The sequence below is a fragment of the Microcaecilia unicolor genome, chromosome 14 (assembly GCF_901765095.1).
Source record: "Microcaecilia unicolor chromosome 14, aMicUni1.1, whole genome shotgun sequence".
NCBI classification, from domain to species: domain Eukaryota; kingdom Metazoa; phylum Chordata; class Amphibia; order Gymnophiona; family Siphonopidae; genus Microcaecilia; species Microcaecilia unicolor.
The window spans coordinates 3,266,406-3,291,578 of NC_044044.1; the positions used below are offsets into that span (position 1 = coordinate 3,266,406).

General features: G+C 44.1%; 2 protein-coding genes across 7 annotated transcripts in view; one reads left to right on the forward strand and one right to left on the reverse strand.

Annotated features, from left to right (window-relative positions):
* The window catches only part of GLTPD2 (glycolipid transfer protein domain containing 2), a 50,870-nt gene extending 31,771 nt beyond the window's left edge, over window positions 1–19,099 (reverse strand). Inside the window, exons 1-5 of one of the 6 annotated variants that reach the window (XM_030187928.1) lie at window positions 18,891–19,099; window positions 14,069–14,298; window positions 11,264–11,564; window positions 8,540–8,634; window positions 6,326–6,498 (exon numbers count right to left, since the gene is read on the reverse strand). In XM_030187928.1, the coding sequence (XP_030043788.1) occupies window positions 6,326–6,498; window positions 8,540–8,634; window positions 11,264–11,360 (365 nt within the window). In that variant the 5' untranslated portion in view covers window positions 11,361–11,564; window positions 14,069–14,298; window positions 18,891–19,099. Of the gene's footprint in view, window positions 1–6,325; window positions 6,499–8,539; window positions 8,635–11,120; window positions 11,212–11,263; window positions 11,565–14,068; window positions 14,299–14,422; window positions 14,448–18,890 lie in introns of those variants that run through there. The other 5 variants (XM_030187930.1, XM_030187927.1, XM_030187931.1 and 2 more) reach the window with 5 other exon arrangements.
* LOC115458148 (transmembrane protease serine 9-like) overlaps window positions 16,940–25,173 on the forward strand; it is a 109,011-nt gene continuing 100,777 nt past the window's right edge. Inside the window, exons 1-2 of the mRNA XM_030188001.1 lie at window positions 16,940–17,018; window positions 17,985–18,195. Coding sequence (XP_030043861.1) covers window positions 16,946–17,018; window positions 17,985–18,195 — 284 coding nt within the window. The 5' untranslated portion in view covers window positions 16,940–16,945. The remainder of the gene's footprint in view (window positions 17,019–17,984; window positions 18,196–25,173) is intronic.

The window sequence follows — 25,173 nt, forward strand, 5'->3', positions numbered from 1 at the left end:
CGATTTTTAAAAAGGGTTCTAGGGGTGATACGGGAAATTATAGACTGGTAAGCCTGATGTGAGTGCTGGGCAAAATAGTGGAAACTATTGAAGAATAAAATTACAGAACATGTAGACAAACAGCTTGATTTTTTGGACATCAAAATCATTAGATCTGTTGATGGAGTGTTTACTACCACCAGTTTTGCAAGCCCACAGACAGGAACACCCTGCTGCATTATCAGAGCTTCCATCATGGAGCTCTTAAGCGGGGTGTTCCTGTCAGCCAATTCTTATGGCTACAGTGCCTATGTTCCTCTACTATGAAATTTAAAAAAGCAAGCAAGGACTATGATTGATAGATTCGTAGCACTTGGGTACCCTATGAAGGTCCTCAAAAGCGCTTTTAAAAGGGCCCTTTATTCTCATCGTCTGTGGTTGTGGTTTTTATCCCGCCAAAATTCTCCTCGGAATACTATGGCGTGTGTCATTCCATTTTCTCAGAAAGCAGCAGGGGTTTGTTCAATTATACACAAGTACTGGCATGTTCTTTCTGTGCATCCCGAATTCAGCAAGCACCCAAAAGTGGCATATAAACGTCAAGCTAATATTGGGGAATTATTGAAAGGACACCGGTAATGGCAGGCACTCCCCATGTGGCAGATGCGTGTACTGCTGGTATTCGTGTGACACCACGATGGTTACCGTTCCTCATACTAACAAACAGTTCCTATTGAAACAAAATACCTCATGTACCAGTGAACGAGTGATATACTGCATCATATGTCCATGTAAATTGTATTACATAGGACACACAAAAAGGCAATTAAAAAATAGGTCGGCTGAGCACATCAGTAACTTATGCTGCCAGAACCCTTATCCACACCCTTATCGCCTCTCGCTTGGACTATTGCAATTTACTTCTCACTGGTCTTCCGATCAGCCATCTCTCTCCTCTCCAATCTGTCCAAAATTCTGCGGCACGACTTGTTTTCCGCCAGAATTGTTATACCCACACTAGCCCGCTCCTCAAGTCACATCACTGGCTTCCTGTCCACTTCCGCGTTCAGTTTAAACTTCTCGTACTGACCTTTAAATGCATCCACTCTGCAGTCCCCCATTACCTCTCTGTTCTCATCTCTCCCTACATTCCTCCCCGTGAACTCCGCTCACTGGACAAGTCTCTCTTGTCATCCTCCTTCTCCTCCACTGCTAACTCCAGGCTTCGCTCCTTTTCTCTCGCGGCACCTTATGCCTGGAATAGACTTCCTGGACCTATATGTCTAGCTCCATCTCTACCTGTTTTCAAATCTATGCTGAAAACCCACCTTTTCACTGCTGCTTTTTAGCTCCTAGCCACTACTCAATTGCCCTCCCCTTGTCCCTTCCTTCCTTCTCATCCATTACTTCCCTCACCCGTAACTGTCTTGTCTGTCTGTATTATTTAGATTGTAAGCTCTTTTGAGCAGGGACTGTCTCTTTGTATCAGGTGTTCAGCGCTATACAAATGCTAATAATAATAATAAACAAGAGAATCCTTTGGTACTTCATTGGCAGGAATGCAGTCATTCCATCGAACAGCTTCGGCGTGTGGTGTTGACGCAGAGGGGGCGATATCAGTGCTCATTTGCTGGTCTTGGAACAGCGATTTATCTTTACATGGGGAACGGTAGCGCCCAGAGGCCTCAATTTAGAGGTTGAATGGGTATGATGGTGTGTGTCTTTAAATTGCCTGAGGCGTGGCTAGGGACGTCTGTTATTTAAATGGGGTTACTCTTGCCAAGCTAGTAAACTTTAGTGGAGTGGCTTCTGGTCCACGCCTGTGGGAACGCCAATCCGGCAGGCAGCCGTGCATAACAGCGACAGTAAGTGATTTATGATGCGACTTATAATAAGCATTGATATTGAATATAAAGGGTTTATTACAACAGTGATAATTTTGTTAATGTTGTAGATCAATGGGTGGTTCCTCCTGAGGGAGTGTAACAAAATGCGGTCCAGCATTGGGGAACCGTGTTACACATGAGAATTATTTCTGCCTGAACGGTGGTTTTTGTGCCTTCTCACTCATGAATTGCAAGGTGTCTAAGATTTATGCTACCCAATAATGTAGAGTTGGGGTAAACAGCAGCATTCAGCTGGAGCACATTCAGTGCCGTATCGTCAATGAAGTTTGCAACGGCGTTAACAACGAGAGATAAGTGCTTGGACATTTTTTGACTTCCCCTTGCAACGAATGAGATCAGCTTAAAGAGACATTATTTGATAATAAGCAGCATGTCAAAAGTTTTTTGTCTTGGATTTGACGATTTAAAATTATAATAGCACATGCACTTTATTGTATATGATATAGGCAAGCTTGTATATGCTGTATTATGCTTGTGAGTTAGCAATAATGGGTGAGTGGTGTATGAATGGTGAAGAATGAGTAGATTAACTGTTTGTATGTGTCATATGTTCAATATAGACACATTGATGTAATAAAAGTAACATGTTTTGATACAATTGGCACACTGGAGTCTTTGTAAATGTGGTTATGCAGTACAGACTCTGGTAGTTCAGTATTATCACCTTGCTGTTGGATTATTAAAAAAAATCACCCCATTCCTAAATTCACTACCTTCACATGAAAATACATAGAGGGGCATAATCGAACGCGGCGCCCAAGTTTTCCTGAGGACGTCCTCTCAGGACGTTCTGGCGAAGGGGCAGGGAAACCCATATTATCGAAACAAGATGAGTGGCCATCTTTTGTTTCGATAATACGGTAGGGGACGCCCAAATCTCAACATTTAGGTCGACCTTAGAGATGGTCGACCTTAGAGATGGTTGTCCCTGGTTTTCGGCGATAATGGAAACCGAGGACGCCCATCTCAGAAAAGACCAAATCCAAGCCCTTTGGTCGTGGGAGGAGCCAGCATTCATAGTGCACTGGTCCCCCTGACATGCCAGGACACCAACTGGGCACCCTAGGGGGCACTGCAGTGGACTTCACAAATTGCTCCCAGGTGCATAGCTCCCTTACCTTGGGTGCTGAGCCCCACAAAACCCACTCCCCACAACTGTACAACACTACCATAGCCCTAAGGAGTGAAGGGGGGCACCTACATGTGGGTACAGTGGGTTTCGAAGGGCTCACATTTACCACCACAAGTGTAACAGGTAGGGGGGGGATGGGCCTGGGTCTGCCTGCCTGAAGTGCACTGCACCCACTAAAACTGCTCCAGGGACCTGTATTTGAGGCTGGCAAAAAATATTTTTAAAGTTTTTTTTTAGGGTGGGAGGGGGTTAGTGACCTCCGGTGGTCATCTGGTCAGTTTGGGCACCTTTTTGAGGCTTGGTCTGAAGAAAAAATGGACCAAGTAAAGTCGTCCAAGTGCTCGTCAGGGACTCCCTTCTTTTTTCCATTATCGGCCGAGGACGCCCATGTGTTAAGCACGCCCCAGTCCCACTTTCGCTGAGAGAAGGACACCCATCTCCCGATTTGTGTCAAAAGATGGGCGCCCTTCTCTTTCGAAAATGAGCCCAATACTGTACAAAAATGTACTTGAGGGACCCTACAAATTAGTGAGGTTCTCTGGCATGCTTCTTCATTAGCAGCCTCCATTGTTGTCAGTGATGCCAGTACAGGTGCCTCTAGTGTCTATCTGGTAGACTGATTCCAACAAGAGCAGGTGCAGCAAAGACAAGTGAGGAAGATGGTTCCTATCATACATAAACTATGAATTTCTGCTTGTGTGCACATATCATCACCACACTCTCATACCCCAGACCATAAAACATTACTTTCCATTCTCATTTCCTAACATGTTATCACTTCTCACTTGCATGTCCCGTTGCAGGTTAAGTTCTTTAGAGCAACAACCATCAACGCTTTTTGGCAAAATGCATAGAAGACTGAAGACCACCGAGAACTGACACTCAGAAACCAATATTCAAAGTATTTTTGCCTGTCTAGCTTCAGAAATTACACAAAAAGGAGAAAACCATATGATCCCATATAACACAAAAGGTGGCAGAAAAACACTAGCTGGGTGAGTACAATAAAAAAAGCCATCTAGGGAAACCCAAAAACGACGTAAATTATTTCTAGCTCTCCGCCCAAGGGTTATTGCCCTAGGTGCAAATTTTCTTTTGAAGTTTCCTTGTGTTTGTAGGATTCTACTTCACACAAAATATTATCAATTTTTTTGAACCCAATCAGTTGGATGTTTTTCTAAAAAGTAAGGAGAGTATTATTGTGAAAATTTAGAACCGAATGTAACACTGTATAGCATTTTGGAGTGAGTCTACAGGGTACAGCGCAGTCTTTGATTTAATATATATTTAAGAGCTTGATTATAGCTTGATAGTTGTATTTCTAGATTCTTGGTTCATTTCCCATTTAATTGTGGATGATGAAAGTGTATAGTTTTTCTTTTTATTTAATTCTATTGTGATTATTTTCTATATTTCTTGTTATTATTCTTTATTGAATATAATGTATCTTAAAATGCAAAAAAAACAACAACAATAAAAAAGCCAAATAAAGTACAGACTTAAACTATAAAGAACAAAGGCTAAATTTTAAAAATGAGAGAAATATATGTGAATCAAGCCCTACGAATATGAGTGCTCATTGTGTTATTAAGCGACTAATCACTAGATTAAAAAGGACCATGAATAAAAATTGACCCGATGAAGGTGATAAAGCCAAAAAGGATGACTATGAAAGCAATTTCCTATTATTTGACAATCTAATCAAACACGCAGCCACTTCTGTTATTTACTTATCTGTGGGAATTTGTTTCTCTTCCATCCATAAGGAATACCTCAAATACTGTGTGCATCTCAAAAAAGATGTGGTGGAATTGGAAAAGGTACAGAGAGGGGCGACGGAAATGATAGAGGGAGTGGGGCAGCTGGGGCTCTTCAGCTTGGAGAGGAGACAGTTGGGGGGAAATGTGATGGAGGTCTGTAAAATAATGAGTGGAATGGAAAGGGTGGACATGAATCACTTGTTTACTCTTTCCAAAAATACTAAGACTAGGGGGCACGCAATGAAGCTATTAAGTAGTAAATTTAAAACAAATTGGAGAAGATATATCTTCACTTAACATGTAATTAGACTCTGGAATTCATTGCCAGAGAATGTGGCAAAAGCAGTTAGCTTAGCAGGGTTTAAAAAAAAAAAAAGGTTTGGCTAACTTCCTAAAAGAAAAGTCCATAAGCCATTATTAAGATGGACTTGGGGAAAATCCACTGTTTATTTCTAGGATAAGCAACATAAAATCTATTTTATTGTTTTGGGATCTTGCCAGGTACTTGTGACCTGGATTGGCCAATGTTAGAAACAGGATACTGGGCTTGATGGATCTTTGGTTTGTCCTAGTATGGCAGCACTTGTGTTCACCGATACCTGGCATATCCCCTAGTGTTTACTGATACCTGGCATATCCCCTTGAATGGTAAGTTCTTTAGAGCAACAATCATCAACCCTTTTTGACAAAATGTATAGAAGACTGAAGACAGCCAAGAACTGGTTGTCTTCTTAGTTGATGACTGGACTCCTGATGAAGGCAATTATGCTGAAATACAGCCCGTGTTGAGTCCATACTTTTCAACCACATACATCATAAGGCGTTTAACAATAAAAGTTTTTATCTTGGAAAATCTTGGATCATTAGTTTTTTACATTTGGTCGTTCCCGCTGAGTTTTTCTGCCACTTAGCTTCAGGAATTACCCAGACAAAATTTTGACCTCATAATTCCTGCCTCCCAGACTGAATAACCCCCCACCCCCCCCTGTTTACAAACCCATGGTAGCAGCTGCCACGCAGTAATAGCAACACAGTGCATTCAAAGTGAATGGGCTGTGTCTGCATTACCACGCAGCTTTGTAAAAGGGGGAGGGGGCGTAAATTTGTCTGGCCAACTTGTTGCCTGGGCAAAATTATCCAAGTATCTTGAGGCAGTGTTTGGGGCATTTCAGGTACATAGTACTATCCAGCTAAATTTAACCACACAATTCAGGCCACCTAGATAGCTGTCCCACAGCTATCGAGATATTTAGTATGGCAAAGTTATCTGATTAAGTCCACTGAATATCTGGTTAAAGTTGTCTGAATAACTTATCTGGATCATTTTACCTCAATAGAAGATAAATCCAAATCTTGCTGAATATCGACCCTTCACTGAGTAATCAAAGATGATGCTGGAGAGTAACATTGACACCTCTCAGTGGCATTGCTGGAGGGAGGAAGATATAGTGACATGTTCAATGTCACACACAAAATGAAAAAGCTAACATGTGACCTCCCTCTTATCTGGTTGGCTCTGCTTTGTGGGATATGTTGAGATAACCTACTTGATGAATTCCTTCCACCCTGAGAGGTATTCCTTGAGCAGGATCTGTCCATCTTCAGATATACAGGATCTGAAAGCTGCCAGGACTCGAGTGATTTGAAACTCCATTCCCTCACATTGCCTGGTGTACTCTACATTCTGTACCAGAGCCACAACTTTCGCAGTCATCATCTCCTGCAGAAAAGCGAGGAACAGATCGAGCATCTCCAATCTAATTGCAGGAAGAAACTAGAGAACAAAGCTCATATGGGGTAATTCTATAAAGTGTGTCAAAAGTTAGACACCAAAATGCTGGGTGTTAAGAGCAGATTCTGTAACGACATCTGGGTACCCAATTATAAAAATACTAGAATAAGTCAGCATTTAAGTGCCACAATTTAGGTCTGCTCACTTACACCATGTTTGTGGCAGGCATAATTCTGTGACTCAATTCTATAAATAGCACCCAAATTTGGGCACTGATAAAAATTAGTGCTAAGCTAATTTTTGTATTCTATACAAGACGCTCAGAGTTGGTCACCATTTATAGAATAGCATTTGGTGCCGGGATTCACACCCAATTTGGAGTGTGAGGATTTACACCACCTAAAACCTGGTGTAAATTCTCATGCCTAAATTAGACATGGATCTCCCTTATTCAATAAAACTGTGCACAAATTCCAGGAATGCCCCTGATCCGTCCATGCCCCTCCCATGATCGCAGCCCCTTTTTGGAACCATGCATAAACTTTATGTGCGGATCCCAGCGCCTAAAGAAGTGCGTGCAAATTTAAATTAATGCCAATTTGCACTGATAATTGATTAGTGCCCAATTATCAGCGCTAATTGGCTGGTTTATCAAATTGCATGTGCAAATTGGGTACACACCCATATTTACACGCACAGTTTTGAGCACCATTTATAAAATTAGGCTGTTGTGTGTAAGACACTATTTTATAACGTGTGTGTAATTGTGGGAGACACACATGACCAGCTTATGTCCTGCCCATGTCAATGTCCTCCTTACTATGCTATGCAAGTTGCACACTAGGATTATAGAATACCGCTTAGGGGAGATTCTATATACGGTACCTAAAAAATGTGCACCTAGATTTAGGTGCTGATTATAGAATATGCTTGGTTGATATTTCAGCGCCTAAATCTACATGCATCCATTTACACCGACGAAAATGTGGCATAAATCCTGGTGCGTAGATTTAAGCACACTGGGCCATACTCTATAACATAGTAACATAGTAGATGAAAGCAGAAAAAGACCTGCACGGTCCATCCAGTCTGCCCAACAATATAAACTCACATGTGCCACTTTTTGTGTATACCTTACCTTGATTTGTACCTGTCTTTTTCAGGGCACAGACCGTATAAGTCTGCCCAGCACTATCCCTGCCCCCAACCACCAGCCCCGCCTCCCACCACCGGTTCTGGCACAGACTGTATAAGTCTGCCCAGTACTATCCTTGCCTCCCAACCACCAGCCCCGCCTCCCACCACCGGCTCTACCACCCAATCTCGGCTATAAGTAGATATGTAAATTTTGGAATGCTCAAGAAACACCCATTTCCCCATCCATAACCATGCCCCGTTTTGCCATGCCATTAGAAGTTTAGCGCATATCATTACAGAATATGCTTAGCGAGTTGTGCGCCTAAATTCTAATCAGTGCCAATTTGTGCTCATTATTGCTTGTGAAGTGCTGTTACCAGCGCTTATTAGCTTAAGCCAATTGAGTTGTGCGCACTGTTATAGAATCTGTGCTGATTTGGGTGTGGATCTCCAGGCATGCTATATAGAATTCGGGGGTTACTCCACACATTTCTTCATCCCATTTCCTCCATAATCCCAGTAAAAAAACATTACTCTGCCTTGTTTTATCATTCCTATCCCCACCACACCTCCTGTCTCCTCTATTCTCTATATTCAAAGTAATATGATCTTGCCTACTCTGCTCCTATCATCATTTTTCTCATCTCCTTTACACCCATAGTAGTAACCTTCACCAAGTCCTTCTTATCGCTCTGTCATTCTTTATCTCATCTCCTTTACACCCATGGTAGTAACCATCACCAGGCCCTCCTTATAACAGCTTGCCCTGTGTTCTCTATACCTTCAGGCCCCTCACATCGCTTCTCACCCAATTCCTTTTCTTTACTGTCTTTACATGTATCCTTAGCCATGCAGGGCATACTGGGTAAATTGATGAATTCTCCCTGCTCACCTTATCCTTGCCTTCCTCAGGGTCCCTCTCTTTCTTGCTCCACATCTCGTTACATGGCCTTCCATTTTCCGTACAGGCTGAGAGATGCACCTCTGCTGTATGAGAAGGAAAATGAGAAGTTTTAAGGGAACAGAACCATACAGGAGAGAAATCATTCACTAACTCTGACTAATATTAACTCTGTCTCTCTGGGCAATAATTGAGGTAGGGAACGGAGATACAAATGTCCCACAGTTATTGAGATATTCAGTATGGCAAAGTTATCTGATTAAGTCCACTGAATATCTGGTTAAAGTTGGCTGAATAACTTATCTGGATCATTTTACTTCAATAGAAGATAGATCCAAATCTTGCTGAGTATCGACCCTTCACGAGGGCGTCTTTTACTAAGGCGTGCTCATGTTTTTAGCACACGCTAACATTGTGGGCACGCTATATGTTAGAGACGCCCATAGAAATGCATTGGTGCCTACAATTTTTGCGTGCGCCAAAAACATAAGTTCGCCTTAGTAAAAGACTCTTCACAGTAATCAATGATGATGCTGGACAGTGACAATGACACCTCTCAGTGGCACTGCTGGAGGGAGGAAGATATAGTGACATGCTCAATGTCACACACAAAATATAAAAGCTAACATGTGACATTTTAAAAAGGTTTGGACAAGTTCCTGGAGGAAAAGTCCATAGTCTGACCTAGTGACTATGGCGGAGCGGTGGGGGCGGTTCTCCACTCCGCTCTCGCTGCTCTTCTCCTGCCACCACCCTCCCTTTAAAGAAAAATCGGTGAAGCAGAATCGCAGGCAGCGCCTCGCATCTGCCCTGCTTGTAAAAGAAGTATATCTCCTTCTCCATCTCCTCGTCTTTGTCGGGCCTCCCCTCACTATGTCCCGCCCTCGCAGAAATAGGAAGTTACCTCAGAGGAGGGTGGGACATAGTGAGGGAAGGCCCGACAAAGACGAGAAGGAGATTTGCTTCTTTTACAAGCAGGGCAGACGCGAGGCGCTGCCTGCGACGCTACTTCACCAATTTTTTTTAAAGGCAGGGTGGTGGCAGGAGAAGAGGGCTGTCGTCTCTCGACGGAGCTGATGGTCGGGTTGGGGGTTCAGATGGGAGAAGGGGACTGAGGTGAGGCGGGGGGGGGGGGGGGGCTCAGAGGGGAGAAGGGGGCTGGAACTGAAAAGAGGGTCCCTAATGCAAGGCATGTGGATGAAGGGGGCTGGAACTGGGGGCTGAAAAGGGTACAGGGAGAAGTGGCTGAGGCTGAAGCTCGGGACTGGTGAGAGAAAAGGGCTGGGTCTGAAACTGCGGACTGGTGGGATAGTGGAGCTGAAACTGGGGGCTGGAACTGGGGGCTGAAAAAAGGGGCAGAGAGAGAGAGGGGACGGATCCTGGATGGAAGGGGGAGTGAGAGGGAGGGCAGACCCTGGATGGATGGGAGAGGGAGGGCAAATGGTGGATTGAAGGGGCAGAGAGAAAGGGCAGACAGTGGAAGGAAGGGATAGAAAGGGCAGAGTGAATGGAAGGGGGGGAGGGCAGACAGGGGCAGAGATAGAGGGCAGATGTGCATGGAAGGGGCAGGGAGAGAGGGCAGACACTGGATGGCAGAGAAAGAACAAAGACAGATGCTGGATGGAAGGAAGACGGTGAAAAGAAGATGAGGAAAGCAGAAACCAGAGACAAACTGTAAATAAAATATATATATATATATATTTTTTTTTTGCTTTAAAATAAAGTAGTATTGTAGCTGTGTTAATAAATGTTTATAATGGAACATGTAAATAAGGTAATCTTTTTATTGGACTAATTTTAATACATTTTGACTAACTTTCAGAGAACAAAACCCCCTTCCTCAGCTCAGGATAGGATACTGTAACAACACTATACTGTATTGACCTGAGGAAGAAGGTTTTGGCCTCTGACAGCTAAATGTATTAGTCCAATACAATGGTATTTTATTTTCTATATTTGTTTTATTTCTATTTGTTAATTTGTAAAGTGGTGATTGGTATTTGTTAGGTTTTTCAAATTTACATCTGCTGTCTTTATATTTTGCACAGTACTAGGGGACATTTTCTGTTTCTGTGGTATTGCATGGTATGCAGAGTCTAGCATCAGGGGTTCAGTTTAATTTTTGTCTAAATAGAAAGTTTATGATTACTTATTCTATAGTGGATTAGGGTTTATCTGTGTTTGTGAAAAAGACATGGCTTTCAGTTGGCATTGACTGTGCAGGATAAACGATCTGTACTATTCTGTCTGGTTTCGTTTTACAATAGGTGAATTGATGTTCTAGTGCTCACTGTAGTGTTTAAGATGCTTTCCTTTTCCTTGTGTGACTCGTAGAAATTACTGCTTATGGTATGGTAGAATCGCTCTATAGGTCCTGAGTGTTTTGTATTCTTGGTATGCCTAGTGCTGGATTTTGGAGGGGGGTGTTAAAAAATGACCAGCCCTGGGTGTCAACTACCCTAGGTACGCCACTGGTCTGACCCAGTATGGCTACTCTTATGTTCTAACAGCTGTGCATAGCTATGTTTCCTCTGCCCAGTAATTAAGATGTAGGATTTACATACGAGTGTACCTGAGAGTTGTATCTGCAGACTCTGTAACTGAGATACAGGGGTCACATATCCATCTCCTCAGATCTAACACAGGAAATCTTTGCTTTGAAGCTGTTGACAGAATGCAGATGAGAACTTTTTATAGAAAAAAATGTGTACTTACGAAGCCGGACACATGTGACATAGATTAGCACCAGGAGAGTGGCCAGCGGCACAAAGATCTTGTAATACCGTAGATAGCTAAGTCCCACACCTGCCATGGTTATCTCCAATTTCTGTTACCTTTGCCAGATGACCCCAAGGAGCGACCAAGCCATGGAGGCTAGTGGCAATAAAGATTCCTGTCTATTGGGAGCTGCAGGCAGTGTTTTCCTAGCTCGGTGTCTCTCTTTCACAACACTCTCTGCTGAATCAGCCACAGGTAGGAGATAAAGCGGGGTCCTCCCAGATCAAGTATGCTTGGCCTGTGAGATAACAGTGCAAAGTCTGTGCAGTTAGTGTGATAGGGACACTGGCCCTTTTACACAGTACATTGTTCAATAGATTGATTGTTCCAGTTTCATCTTTTAGGTATCTTGGTATTATTATTGATTCTGCACTGTCATTTTCTGCTCAGGTTCCACAAGTGATCAAGACAGGTTTTTTTTCTTTCTTCAAAAATTAGACAATTAGATCTCTACTTAATTTTGACTCACTTTGTACTCTGACATTAGCTTTGTACACTCTATATATGATTATTGTAACATCAGTTATGCTGGTATTTCAAAATTTAATTTAAAAAGGCTTCAAACGTTACAGAACATAGTAGTGCGTCTTATCTGAAAGGCAGATAGTTTTGAACATGCTACACTTCTCTTGTGCCGTTTATATTTGCTTCCTATTGAGTTTCGTGTCAAATTTAAGATTCTTACTATGACCTATAAAATACTGTATACCAATACCCCAGCTTATCTGTAATCACTCATATTCCTACATGTACTTTGCGTTTTCTTAATGGGAGTGGGAGTGCACAAGGGCACATGATTTTTTCTTTCGTGCACCTACATTATGGAATTCGTTTCCACAGTATCTCTGGCTGGACACTACTTATCTTTTATTTCGTAAAGTGCTGAAAACATATTTTTTAAACTTGCTTTTGAGATTTGAGGTTGGTCTGTTCCTGTTTTTTTTAAACTAGGATGGTTTACTATTATATTTTGTATGAGTGGTGCAAGGTTTACAACACTATAGAAGGGGATAAATGCTCTGTGTGATTGGTCTTTTCTATTTTAATAATAGTGTTCCCTTCTGTTTCTTGGATTTTGTGTATGTAAACCGCCTCGATTTGCTTGCAAGGCAGGAATATGAACTTAATAAGTGATAAATGATAGCAGGATGTGTGACATGGAGGGGCATAATCGAACGTCGCCGGCGATCTATTTTGGCGGCGGCGCAACAGCTGGCCGGAACCGTATTATCGAAAAAGATGGCCGGCCATCTTTTTTTTCAATAATACGGTTTAACCTGGCCAAATGCCAGAGTTCGCTGGGTTTGAGATGGCCGGTTTTGTTTTTCAGCAATAATGGAAAAAAATGCCGGCGATCTCAAACCCGGTGAAATCCAAGGCATTTGGTTGTGGGAGGAGCCAGCATTTGTAGTGCACTGGACCCCCTGACATGCCAGGACAGCAACCGGGCACCCTAGGGGGCACTTCTACAAATTTTAAAAAAATATACAAATACCTCCCAGGTGCATAGCTCCCTTACCTTGGGTGCTGAGCCCCCCAAAACCCACTCCCCACAACTTTACACCACTACCATAGTTTTTATGGGTGAAGCAGGGCACCTACATGTGGGTACAGTGGGTTTTGGGGGGGGTTTGGAGGGCTCACCACTTACCACCACAAGTGTAAGAGGTAGGGGGGATGGGCCTGGGTCTGCCTGCCTGAAGTGGACTGCACCCATTAAAAACTGCTCCAGGGACTTGCATACTGCTGTCAGGGAGCTGGGTATGACATTTGAGGCTGGCATACAGGATGGCAAAAAAGGTTTTAATTTTTATTGTTTTTTAGTGTGGGAGGGGGTTGGTGACCACTGGGGGAGTATGGGGAGGTCATTCCCCATTTCCTCCGGTGGTCATCTGGTGAGTTGGGGCACCTTTTTGAGGCTTGGTCGTGAAAATAAAAGGACCAAGTAAACCCGGCGGAATACTGCTTAACGCCGCCTTTTTTTCCATTATCCACGAAAGCCGGCCATCTGGTAGCCACGGCCATGCCCGCCCATGTCCCGCTTTCGCCACGCCACCGACATGCCCCCTTGAACTTTTGCTGGCTCGGCGACGGGAAAGCGGCGATGCTGTCAAAAAAAGCAGCTTTCGATTATACGGATTTTGCCGCTTTTGAGAGATCGCTGGCCATCTCCCGATATCACTTTCGAAAATAAGCCTGTTAGGCATTCAGTCCTTCACAATCCCTACTGTCTACTTACTAATCATTTAATAATAATAATAATAATAATAAACCTCTCTTTCAGAAAATTGTATGGCATATCCTTCCTGTCATCTATTATTGGTCTTCTGTGTGGAAATAACAACAAATACTGGGAAACTTTTAAACAAAGTACAAACTCTTTAACCAAACCCCCACATACTCCCTGTTGTTCAATCAATACAATTTTACCTAAGTATTTCAATTTCTTTAATATATAAATATAAACATAGACAATACAAAACATACCACCCCAAACTACCCTCAGTACTCCTAAAGATCTCCCCCAACCAATTCCGGTCACTCACACACATACATAATCCATATCCCAGCTGTTATTATATACACACAACCAAATACAAGTAAATACAGATTACATAGTCACTTTCTTCTCTACTGCATATTGCAAAATCCAAAGCCAACAGGCTCAAATGACTGTCCTTTTAAATATTCAGCCAAAAAGCCATAACAATGTCCAGTATGGTGCTGCGTTAGTCAAAAGACCTGCTCAGTCAAACTTCAAGTGCTGGCAACACTCCATGCTGTTAAGGAGCTTCATATTTTAAACATCCATATATATAATCCACTGTGTGATGAGCACGTCAGTGATTAAAGGATCCGGCTACTGAGGGCACCTTCAGCGCGTCCTTAATCAGAACATATTCTCACTCTCGGTTCTCAATGCGAGACCGCATTTCACTCTTGGCTTCCTCAGGAGAACCACAACCGACAACCTAAAAAGACACACATAACATTCCTATATAAAATAACCCCAACAAACTTTCATACAACTCCTTATAAACTCATTTAACCCACTTTTTATCTCCACTAATAATAATTACTCATTTGGCAGCTTACCCAGCAGGCTGTTTCCCAAATCTACGTGGTCAGGAAATGACGACGCTCACTTTCCAACCCATACTGGCGTTCTTAAAATATCCAACCAAGCCACACCTACTGAAAACGTCAGAACCTTATATCCACTCTACCTCAAGATTTAACCCTAGAGGCACCACAGCTCTCCGTTGGAAAATGAAGCGCTGTTCAATATTGAACAGATAGTCACTCACATTGCCTCCACGATCCGACAAAGGAACCTGCACCAGCACTAAACATTTAATGTCTTCAATTGTGTGCTTATATTCAACCCAGTGGGCAACTAAGGGGGCATCGCTCCAGCACCATACTGGACATTCAGTTATGGCTTTTTGGCTGAATATTTAAAAGGACAGTCATCAAGGACAGTCAGTTGAGCCTGTTGGCTTTGGATTTTGCAATATGCAGTAGAGAAGTAAGTGACTATAATGCCTTTTTATCACTCCATGGTGTGTCTGCACCTTGAGTATTGCGTTCAGTTCTGGTCACCATATCTCAAAAAAGATATAGCAAAATTAGAAAAGGTTCAAAGAAGAGCAACTAAAATGATAAAGGGGATGGAACTCCTTCCGTATGAGGAAAGACTAAAGAGATTAGGGCTCTTCAGTTTGGAAAAGAGATGGATGAGGGGAGATATGATTGAGGTCTACAAAATCCTGAGTGGTGTAGAAAGAGTAGAAGTAAATCGAATTTTCACTCGTTCCAAAACTACAAAGACTAGGGGACACGCAAGGAAGTTACATGGAAGTACTTTTAAAACAAATAGAAGGAATTATTTTTCACTCAATGTGAAGACAGAGGCCCTCATGATCAAAAGCAAACACTGGCGCTAGAGGCTGTAAACGCCATACTAGCGCCAGAGTTTGCAGCCGACCCATGATCAGAGCCCTCGAGCGCCTGAAACAGCGCACTCGAGGGCTCTCAGTGCAAGTAGCATGCAAATACATGCTAAACAGGGCTTCTAGTGCATTTAGCTTGCAAATGCATGCTAATTGGCGCTTAACGCATTCACCCCCAATGATCAGCGACCAGCGCGCCAAAGATTGGGTCACTGGCCGCAGCAAAATCAACGCCAGCTCCGAGCTGGCGTTAGATTTTGCGGATCATTGGGGAGGAATGGTGAGCCCTGTCCAGCATGCAGTTGCATGCTGGCAGGCCCCCCTTCCCCCCCAAGGCAAACGCGAACAGGGGGCTGGAGGTCCAGTGGGTCTCCAGCCCCCGAAACTCCCAGAAATCGTCGATCCATCGACGGGGGTGGGGTGGGGAATCGCTCCCTTACATGGTCTGTAGCCCCGCCCAGTGCATCCCAGGATGCAGTGGGCGGTGCTGGGCGCCGCCATTTTGGGCGTCGACTGACTGGAAGAGGAGGGAGGCAGGCAGGCTGCATCCCTCCTCCAACACAAGGTAGGGGGGCCGGGACGGGGCCAGGGGGGTGTCACAACACCACTGACCACCAGGGAATCTAGGGACAACGCTGGGGGGAGGATTTGGGGTGGGCTGGAGGTCCACCGGACCTCCAGCCCCCCCCCCCCGTCGATGGAGCAACGATTTCTGGGGGTTTCGGGGGCTGGAGACCCACCGATCCTCCAGCCCCCACCCCCCCCCCCCCCGTCGTCAGGTGGGAGAGGGTTTGGCCAGCGGCGGCCACGACGTTTTCTGGGGGTTTGGGGCGGGCCTCGTTGTTCGGGCCTCGGGGCAGGCTGTTTGACATGTTTGGGCTTTTGACAGCCCAGACCTGTCAAACAAGTGCGGGAGGATTGTGCTGAGCGCATGCTCGGCCCAATTCTCCCGCACTTTAAACATGATGATCAAAGATAATAGCGCTGCTTAGATTTGCATGCATTATCTTTGATCATCGATGCAGAAAAGCCCTGCGCTGTCCTGGCGCTATTTTTAGGGCGCTGTTTGGAACAGCGCAGGGCTTTTGATCATCTGGGCCAGAGACTATCTTGTGAAAAGGATGGCTCTATTTCTCCCAATCTAAATGCTATCCCATGGCCAGTTACCTCACTGGAATTTAGGATGGCAAGTTTCCTGTTGGTTGTTTCTGAGGACAGGTTTGATCATAGTGATCTTTGCTTTTTATATGTCTGTTTTGGGCTTGTTCTGTTTTATGTTTATTTTATGTCTGCACCTTATACTGTATATTTTTGCTATGATACACTGCGTTGGGTGGACTATTTCTGGGGCCACAAATGTGGCTTATAAATATTTCAAAAAATAACATACCACATAATTTCATTTTCTCTGTAAAAAAAATTATATATATGTATGCATATATTCTCAGGTCTACAGGTTCTAGCATGTATTGCGTTGAGATTTTATCATCAAGGCTGGCTGAGCTAAGCCATCAGAATGTTAGAGTATATACATCATCATGATATCATAAGCCTTTGTGATTGTTACAGCAGATGCCTTCCCTCACCAGTCAGTCTCTGGGTTTGTGCTCTTCTGCCACTCATGGACAGTGTCTGGGGTTAATTGACCTTTCCAGTGTTCCTAGGGATGTATACTGTGAGATATATAATGAAAGCATGGCTGTGCCTCCTGCCCTGGATCAAAAGGACCTACCAGAACGGTGCGTAAAAGATATAACATTTTCAGGCTCATATATGCTCTTTGATCCTTTCAGGCTCAGTACAGTAACTACTGGTATTGTCCCTGATATAATTATGTGAGCTGTAATGGAGCACTGGCACACATCTGCTGACACTATCAGAACAAGTATACAAATGCCTGCCTGGTGATGTCATTACAATACTATCTCACTGTAGCTGCATGGCTTGAATACATTACTTTCAGCTGCCTGTAGAGGGAAGAAAGGAGAGGGAGAGAGGTGGGGAGAAAGAGACTAAGGGCTAAGACAGGATCAGTGTGAAAGATATGAGGAGAAAAGGGCTGGACCGGACAACAGATGCAGTGGGGATAAAACGACCTGACACCAGCTCATAACCTTAACTGTACAGGTAGCGCATACAGTTCAAGCTTCTCCTACTACCCTACAAATGCACTCGATCTGCAGCCCCTCCTTACCTCTCCACCTCATCTCCCCTTACGTTCCTACCCGTAACCTCCGCTCCCAAGACAAATCCCTCCTCTCAGTACCCTTCTCCACCACCGCCAACTCCAGGCTCTGCCCTTTCTGCCTCGCCTCACCCCATGCTTGGAATAAACTCCCTGAGCCCATACGCCAGGCCCCCTCCCTGCCCATCTTCAAATCCTTGCTCAAAGCCCACCTCTTCAATGTCGCCTTCGGCACCTAACCACTACACCTCTATTCAGGAAATCTTGACTGCCCCAACTTGACATTTCGTCCTTTAGATTGTAAGCTCCTTCGAGCAGGGACGGTCCTTCTTTGTTAAACTGTACAGCGCTGCGTAACCCTAGTAGCGCTCTAGAAATGTTAAGTAATAGTAGTACATAGAGAAAGAATAAAACATACTCTGACTGGGTAAGATAGAGATGAAGGGAGTATGTGAGGGAAAGGTGAATAAATTCAGAATTATGGGGGGGAACAATGAACTGCAAAAATCCTCCCTTTCAGGCTGTGGATTTCGTGCTGATTATGATGGATATCCTTCCTTGAGCAGCAATCACAGGTTCCAGCAGTCTCGGATTATTGGTGGCAGAGATGCTCTCCCTGGAGAGTGGCCCTGGACTGTCAGCCTCCAGCTACAAAACCAACATTTCTGTGGAGGATCCATTCTGAGTTCCTGGTGGATCCTTACGGCAGCACACTGTTTCCAGGATATAGTGTGAGTATTTCATTGCCCACCATCCAAATCTTCCCCTAGAAGGAGAGGATGTGCTGAGAAAAGTTAGGTTAAGGATGAGAAAGAGAAAAGATTGTACTGGGGAGGAGACAGACAGATTTAAGATGAGAAGAGCAGAGCCAGGACTGAGAGAGGAGCAAACAAGCCATCTGTTTAGGGCAGTGATTTTCAACTTAGTCTTTGGGGCACATCTGAACAACCCACCTGACTAGGTATGCCCCGAGGACTGGGTTGAAAACTTCTGGTCGAGGGCATCATGTGGCAAAGGGTAACTTTTCTTCCTGTAAGCAGCACCGACTGCTCCCTCATAGCCCTCCTCAGTTGGCAACAGGAAAATAATTTATGGGCTTGATTAACAACATGGGCTATTTTATCACAAGTCTCATTTAAAGCAATGAGACCTAATTACTAATAACTGTGATTAACAGTAAAATAATACATCTAATGGTAACCCAGGCTGATAACTATACCCCTTAATTGGATGCCATCCCCTCTAACAAACATTCTGCAGCTTTACTTTAAACAAATGGTTTATTTCGAACAAGGAGCTTCACAAACAACTAACCTTTTTTTTTTTTTTATCCCTCCTGGGTCAGACTCCTCCTTTCCCCTTTAAACCAGTGGCATAGCCATGAGGGGGCCCTTTGCCGCCCCCCAGAACTGCAGTACCCCGTTACCTTTGCTAGTGGGGATGCATGTTTGAGAAGTTCTGGCATCAGTGGCTGAAGGCATGACGTGGACTTCTGCAGGAAGGAAGCAGCGGCACTGTATTTATTTGGCTGGCAGGTGCCGCTCCCTCTGCTTGCCTGGAATAAACCAAAGGGGCCAGCTCAAAGCCCTATGGCTTCTCCCCTTCTCTGCTTGGGATCTGTCCTTTCCTGAAGTTAAAGCCCATCCTTTGAAGTTCTTTTCTGCCCTACTAGAAAGGCTGTGCTAATTAGTTCCAGCTGGGGCTTGCTGAGTCAGCTTTCTCTGCTTCTCTCATTACAGCCCTCTTGGCTTCAGAGCACACGGGCTAATGGGAATTGTAGTCCCAACTCCTTTTACAGGGACCCAAAGCATGCCTGAACTTGTGCCAAGAATGTTCCCTGCTTTTTTCATTTTTCCTTTTACCTGCATAGCCACTGCCAGGCTGCATATCACAATAAATATAAACCAAAATGTTACATTTTGTCTGTCATTAATAGTGTGCACTATTTTGGGATTCTGGCCAATCCTGTATGGAATCTAGACTATTTTTACAACAATGAGCACTATTTGCAATCTTCTGCTGCTGTGAGGTGAAATCTTGCCGCTCTTACTACAATATTCGGCCCCTGAGGCAGCAGGGGATGATATCCAATTAAGGGGTGTAGTTATCATCATGGATTACCATTAAGACCTGTTATTTTATTCATGAAGTTAATTGCCAGAAGCCATTTACTTTGATTAATGGGTTATTTAATAATTTGCTGCACACCCTCCCTGTGGGTGAAAGTATAGCTGATTATAGAGTTTGTGTAACTGTCAGGGCATATTGTTTTGCTTTGCCATAGGGGGTCGGTGCCTCAGCTATTTGGGGTAGGTGGGGCTAATGTGAGCCTATGTGGCAGAGCTAGGATGGGGTATGTGGTGGAGTGCAATGGAACAGAGCAAGTACCTCCTCTGTTACTGATGATAATATACACACTAAAACACTCTAGGAACTATGTGTTAAAAAAATCAGAATAATGTACCAAAATAATACAACACATTGAAACAGAACGATATTTGCAGAATTCTAGTAGTATATGCAAGTACTTGGCTTCCAGTCAGCCCTAGCTCTCTAGTACAGAATCTTTTTGTTGGCCATGTGAGCAAATATGTTCAGCAACACTAACAGAAATCTTGTGGTTAGTGGCAACTGTAAAATGATTTGTCTCTTAGGGTTTGGGTTTTTTTTTTGGTAGGTTACTAAATTGCCACTAGGCTTCAGATCTGCAGGCCTTTAGTATATTGTTGAGTTACCAAACATGTATTAGAATGTTTTATATATATTAACTGTATCTAATATGTAGAGTAGCAGTCTGAGAACCAGGGAAGCTAGGGTTGAAATCCCAATACTACTCCTTGAAATCTTGGATACGTCACTTAAACTTCCATTGCCTCATGTACAAACAGAATGCAAGCCCTTTAGAGTTATACCTGAATATAACTCACATAGAGCTACAACTGAAAAAAGAGGCATGAGCTAAATCCCAATCCAAAGTCTTGTACCTGCCATATTGTGCAGTAATACAAAACCTTACAAAATCACTCAGGACCTATAAAGGAAATTCTGCCATACCATACCATACCCAGTGGCGTTCCTAGGGGGGCTGACACCCGGGGCGGATCGCCGATGCGCCTCGCCCCCCCGGAACAGCGCGACGCCGCCCCCCCGGCGAAAGAACCCCTGATCCCCCAGCGAAAGAACCCCCCCCGGGTGCACGCCACTGGAGGGGGGGGGGGGGGGCCGTGCGCCTGCTGGCTCTTTGTTTTCATGCTCCCTCTGCCCCGGAACAGGAAGTAACCTGTTCCGGGGCAAAGGGAGCATGAAAACGAAGAGCCGACAGGCGCGCGGCACCCCCCCCAGCGGCGTGCACCCGGGGCGGACCGCCCCCACTGCCCCCCCCTTGGTACGCCACTGACCATACCATACCATACCATAACAGTATTAACTTTCACAGTCACACAAGGACCTTCTTCAGAAAAGGTAGCACCATCAACATTGCAGTGGGCACTAGAACATCAATATGCCTACTGGAAAACTAAACAAGCTGGATTAGTATAGATCAATCCTTTCCATTCAGTGCTAACAGAAAACCCAGTCTTTTTCACATATGAACACAGATAGACCCAAATCAAGTGTAGAATAAATAACAACAAACTAAAAATAGAAACATGGAGACAAAAATTAAACTGAACCCCCTAGAAGCCAGTCTCTGTATACAGTGCAACACCAGAGAAATAGAAACAGTGACACATATCCCTCTGTACAGTGATAGCAGATATAAATTTCAAAAACTGACAGATTCCAATTGTTAAATGGAAAATAAGTTACCGTTTTATTGGACTAGCTTATTACATATTTTGACTAGTTTTGAAGGCCGAAACTTCCTTCCTTAACTTAGAACAAACATACTACATCAGCAGTATACTGTCCTGACCTGAAGAAGGTAGTTTTGGCCTCCAAAACCTAGTTGAAAAAGATATTTGGTCCAATAAACAGGCGTTACCTTAGTCTTTGGTGAAGACGTGTGGGACCCACTACTCTTCCTGCACTGCTAATGCTTCCTCTGACGTAAACTTCTGGGATAGGCAGGGGAAGCCATACTGTTGCAGAGAGAGTTGTGGTCCCATGTGTCTTCACTCCTTGTTTATTTGTGTGGACCCAGCATAGGTGAAAATGGGAGGAAAGGAGCCAAAAGGTGATATAAGGCAGGATAAAGAAGTGATAGATTGCAATGCAGTACAGGAAGGCAGTGGACCAGTGGGCAGGAAAGGGTACAGTTTGGGCTGGGGAGGCTTATACGGGGTGCCTATGGTTTTGACTAAGGGTGAGATGGAGTAAAGATAGTCTGGAATGAGGGAGTGAGAAGGGGGGGGGGGAGAATACCCCCACCTCACCCCCACTCCCATTTAGTTTTATTTGAACTTGGTTTAGTTTGGAAGGGGGGTTTCCTAGAGCAGTGATGCAAGCTTTCCTTAGGACCTGCCAGAAACAGATGATCTTCATAAGAACATAAGTGTTGCAGTACTGGGACAGACTGAAGGTCCATCAAGCCCAGCATCCTGCTTCCAACAGTGTCCAATCCATGTTAGAAGTACCTGGCAAGATCCCAAAACAGGCACAGGCAGCTCCTTGTGACTCTGGGCAAGTCACTTAACCCTCCATTGCCCCATGTAAGCTGCATTGAGCCTGCCATGAGTGGGAAAGTGCGGGGTACAAATGTAACAAAAAATAAAATATCATATGTCAAAGAATAAAGTGGTTGCTCAAAGCATATACTAACCACAATCGCTCAACTGCAAAACACTATGCACAAATTTGTGCAAAAACACATTCAGAACCTTACTGTACTATAAATATTACACTGGGCAGACCCTAATACACCAATATACCACCCATACGGAAAATGCAGACCGTCAACAATATGAAACAAGAGATCATAATATCCAGTGCATTTTTTCTAGCAAAAAAAGGTGCCGGTACTCAAATGCTAGGCCACCCTTCAGGGGACCTTCAGGGGAGGGGGGTGATCACTGAGGGACCCACCCCATAACAGCCAGGTTCCCTGTATTCAGTCACAGAATCTATGACAAGGTACAATATTCGAGGTGCAGTCACACTATGGACTAATACAAAGGCATTATAATGTTCTCATTTTTATTCCTTTCATAATAATACCTAACGTTCTATGTGCTTACTTAGCTGCCGCAGCACACTGAGCAGAAGGTTTCAATGTATCATCAACGATGACGCTGAGATCCCTTTCTTGGTCGGTGACTTCTAATGTGGAACCTTGCATTACATAGCTATAATTCATGTTCCTCTTTCCCACATGCATCACTCTGCACTTGCTCATGCTAACGTCATCTGCCATTTAGACGCATACAGGCTCATTTTCGAAAGAGAAGGACGCCCATCTTTCGACACAAATCGGAAGATGGGTGTCCTTCTCCCAGGGTCGTCCAAATCGGTATAATCGAAAGCCAATTTTAGACGTCCCCAACTGCTTTCCGTCGCAGGGATGGCCAAAGTTCAAGGGGGCGTATTGGAGGCGGGACTCGGGCGTGCCTAACACATGGACATCCTAGACCCATAATGGAAAAAAAAGGGTGTCCCTCATGAGCACTTGGATGACTTTACCTGGTCCTGTTTTTCTTACGACCAAGCCACAAAAAGGCCAGATGACCACCGGAAAGAATCGGGGATCACCTCCTCTTACTGTCCCAGTGGTCACTAATCCCCTTCCACCCTCAAAAAACATCTTTAAAAATATTTTTTGCCAGCCTCTATGCCAGCCTCAGATGTCATACTCAGGTCTATCACAGCAGTATGCAGGTCCCTGGAGCAGTTTTAGTGAGTGCAGTGCACTTCAGGCAGGCGGGCCCGGGCCCATCCCCCTCCCTACCTGTCACGATTGTGGACGAAACAGCGAGCCCTCCAAAACCCACTGTACCCACATCTAGGTGCCCCCCTTCACCCATAAGGGCTATGGTAGTGGTGTACAGTTGTGGGTAGTGGATTTTAGAGGGGGTTGGGGGCTCAGCAGACAAGGTAAAGGAGCTATACTCCTGGGAGCATTTTATGAAGTCCACTGCAGTGCCCCCTAGGGTGCCCGGGTTTTGTCCTGGCATGTAAGGGGGAACAGTGCACTACAAATACTGGCTCCTCCCACGACCAAAGTGCTTGCATTTGGTTGTTTTTGAGATGGGCGTCCTTGGTTTCCATTATCACCGAAATCAGAAACGACCAAGTCTAGGGATGACCAAAATTTCAGGATTTGGGCGTCCCCGACCGTATTATCGAAACGAAAGATGGACGTCCATCTTGTTTCGATAATACAGGTTTCCCCAACTCTCCATCGTGACATTTTGCGAGGACGTCCTCCACAAAACTTGGGTGTCGTTTTTTATTATACCCCTCCTAGTCTCCCAGTCTTGTAAGGTCCTCTTGTAATTTTTCACAATCCTCTTGCGATTTAACAGCTTTGAATAACTTTGTGTCATCAGCAAATTTAATTACCTTACTAGTTACTCCCATCTCTAGATCATTTATAAATATGTTAAAAAGCAGCGGACCCAGCACAGACCACTGGGGAACCCCACTATCTACCCTTCTCTATTGAGAATACTGACCATTTAACCCTACTCTCTGTTTTCTATCCTTTAACCAGTTTTAAATCCACAATAGGACACCACCTATTCCATGACTCTCCAGTTTCTTCTGGAGTCTTTCATGTGGTACTTTGTCAAACGCATTTTGAAAATCCAGATACACAATATCAACCGGCTCACTTTTATTCACATATTTGTTCACCCCTTCAAAGAAATGTAATAGATTGGTGAGGCAAGATTTCCCTTCACTAAATCCATGTTGGCTTTGTTTCATTATTCATTAAGGAGTAGCCTAGTGGTTAGTGCAACGGACTTTGATTCTGGGGAACTGGGTACAATTCCCACTGCAGCTCCTTGTGATTGTGGGCAAGTCACTTAACCCTCCATTGCCCCAGGTACAAAATAAGTACCTGTATATATGTAAACCGCTTTGAATGTAGTTGCAAAATACCACAGAAAGGCGGTATATCAAGTCCCATTTCCATTTTGAATATGCTCTGCAATTTTGTTTTTTATAATAGTCTCTACCATTTTGCCCAGCACCAACTTCAGGCTCACTGGTCTATAATTTCCCAGATCCCCTCTGGAAACTTTTTTAAATATAGGTGTTACATTGGTCACCCTCCAATCTTCTGGTACCATGCTCAATTTTAAGGATACATTACATATTACTAAGAATAGCTCCGCAAGTTTATTTTTCAATTCTATCAGTACTCTAGGATGAGTGCCATCTGGTCCAGGAGATTTATTTGTTGCATTTGTATCCCACCTTATCCCACCTCTTTGCTACTCTTCTATTTGTCAAATTGCTACTTGACATCCTCCAGGTTTATAGAGATTTCATTTAGTTCCTCTGACTCGTTAGCTTTGAATACCCTTTCTGGTACTAGTATCTTTCCCAAATCTTATTCGGTGAAGACCAATGCAAAGAATTCATGTAATCTCTCCAGTATGGCTTTGTCTTCCCTGACTGCCCCTTTTACCCCTTGGTCGTCTAGCGGTCCAACTGCTTCCTTTGCCGGCTTCTTGCTTTTAATATAAGTAAAAAAATTTTTACTATGTGTTTTTGCCTCCAACGCAATCTTTGCCTTCCTTATCAGTGCTTTGCATTTGACTTGA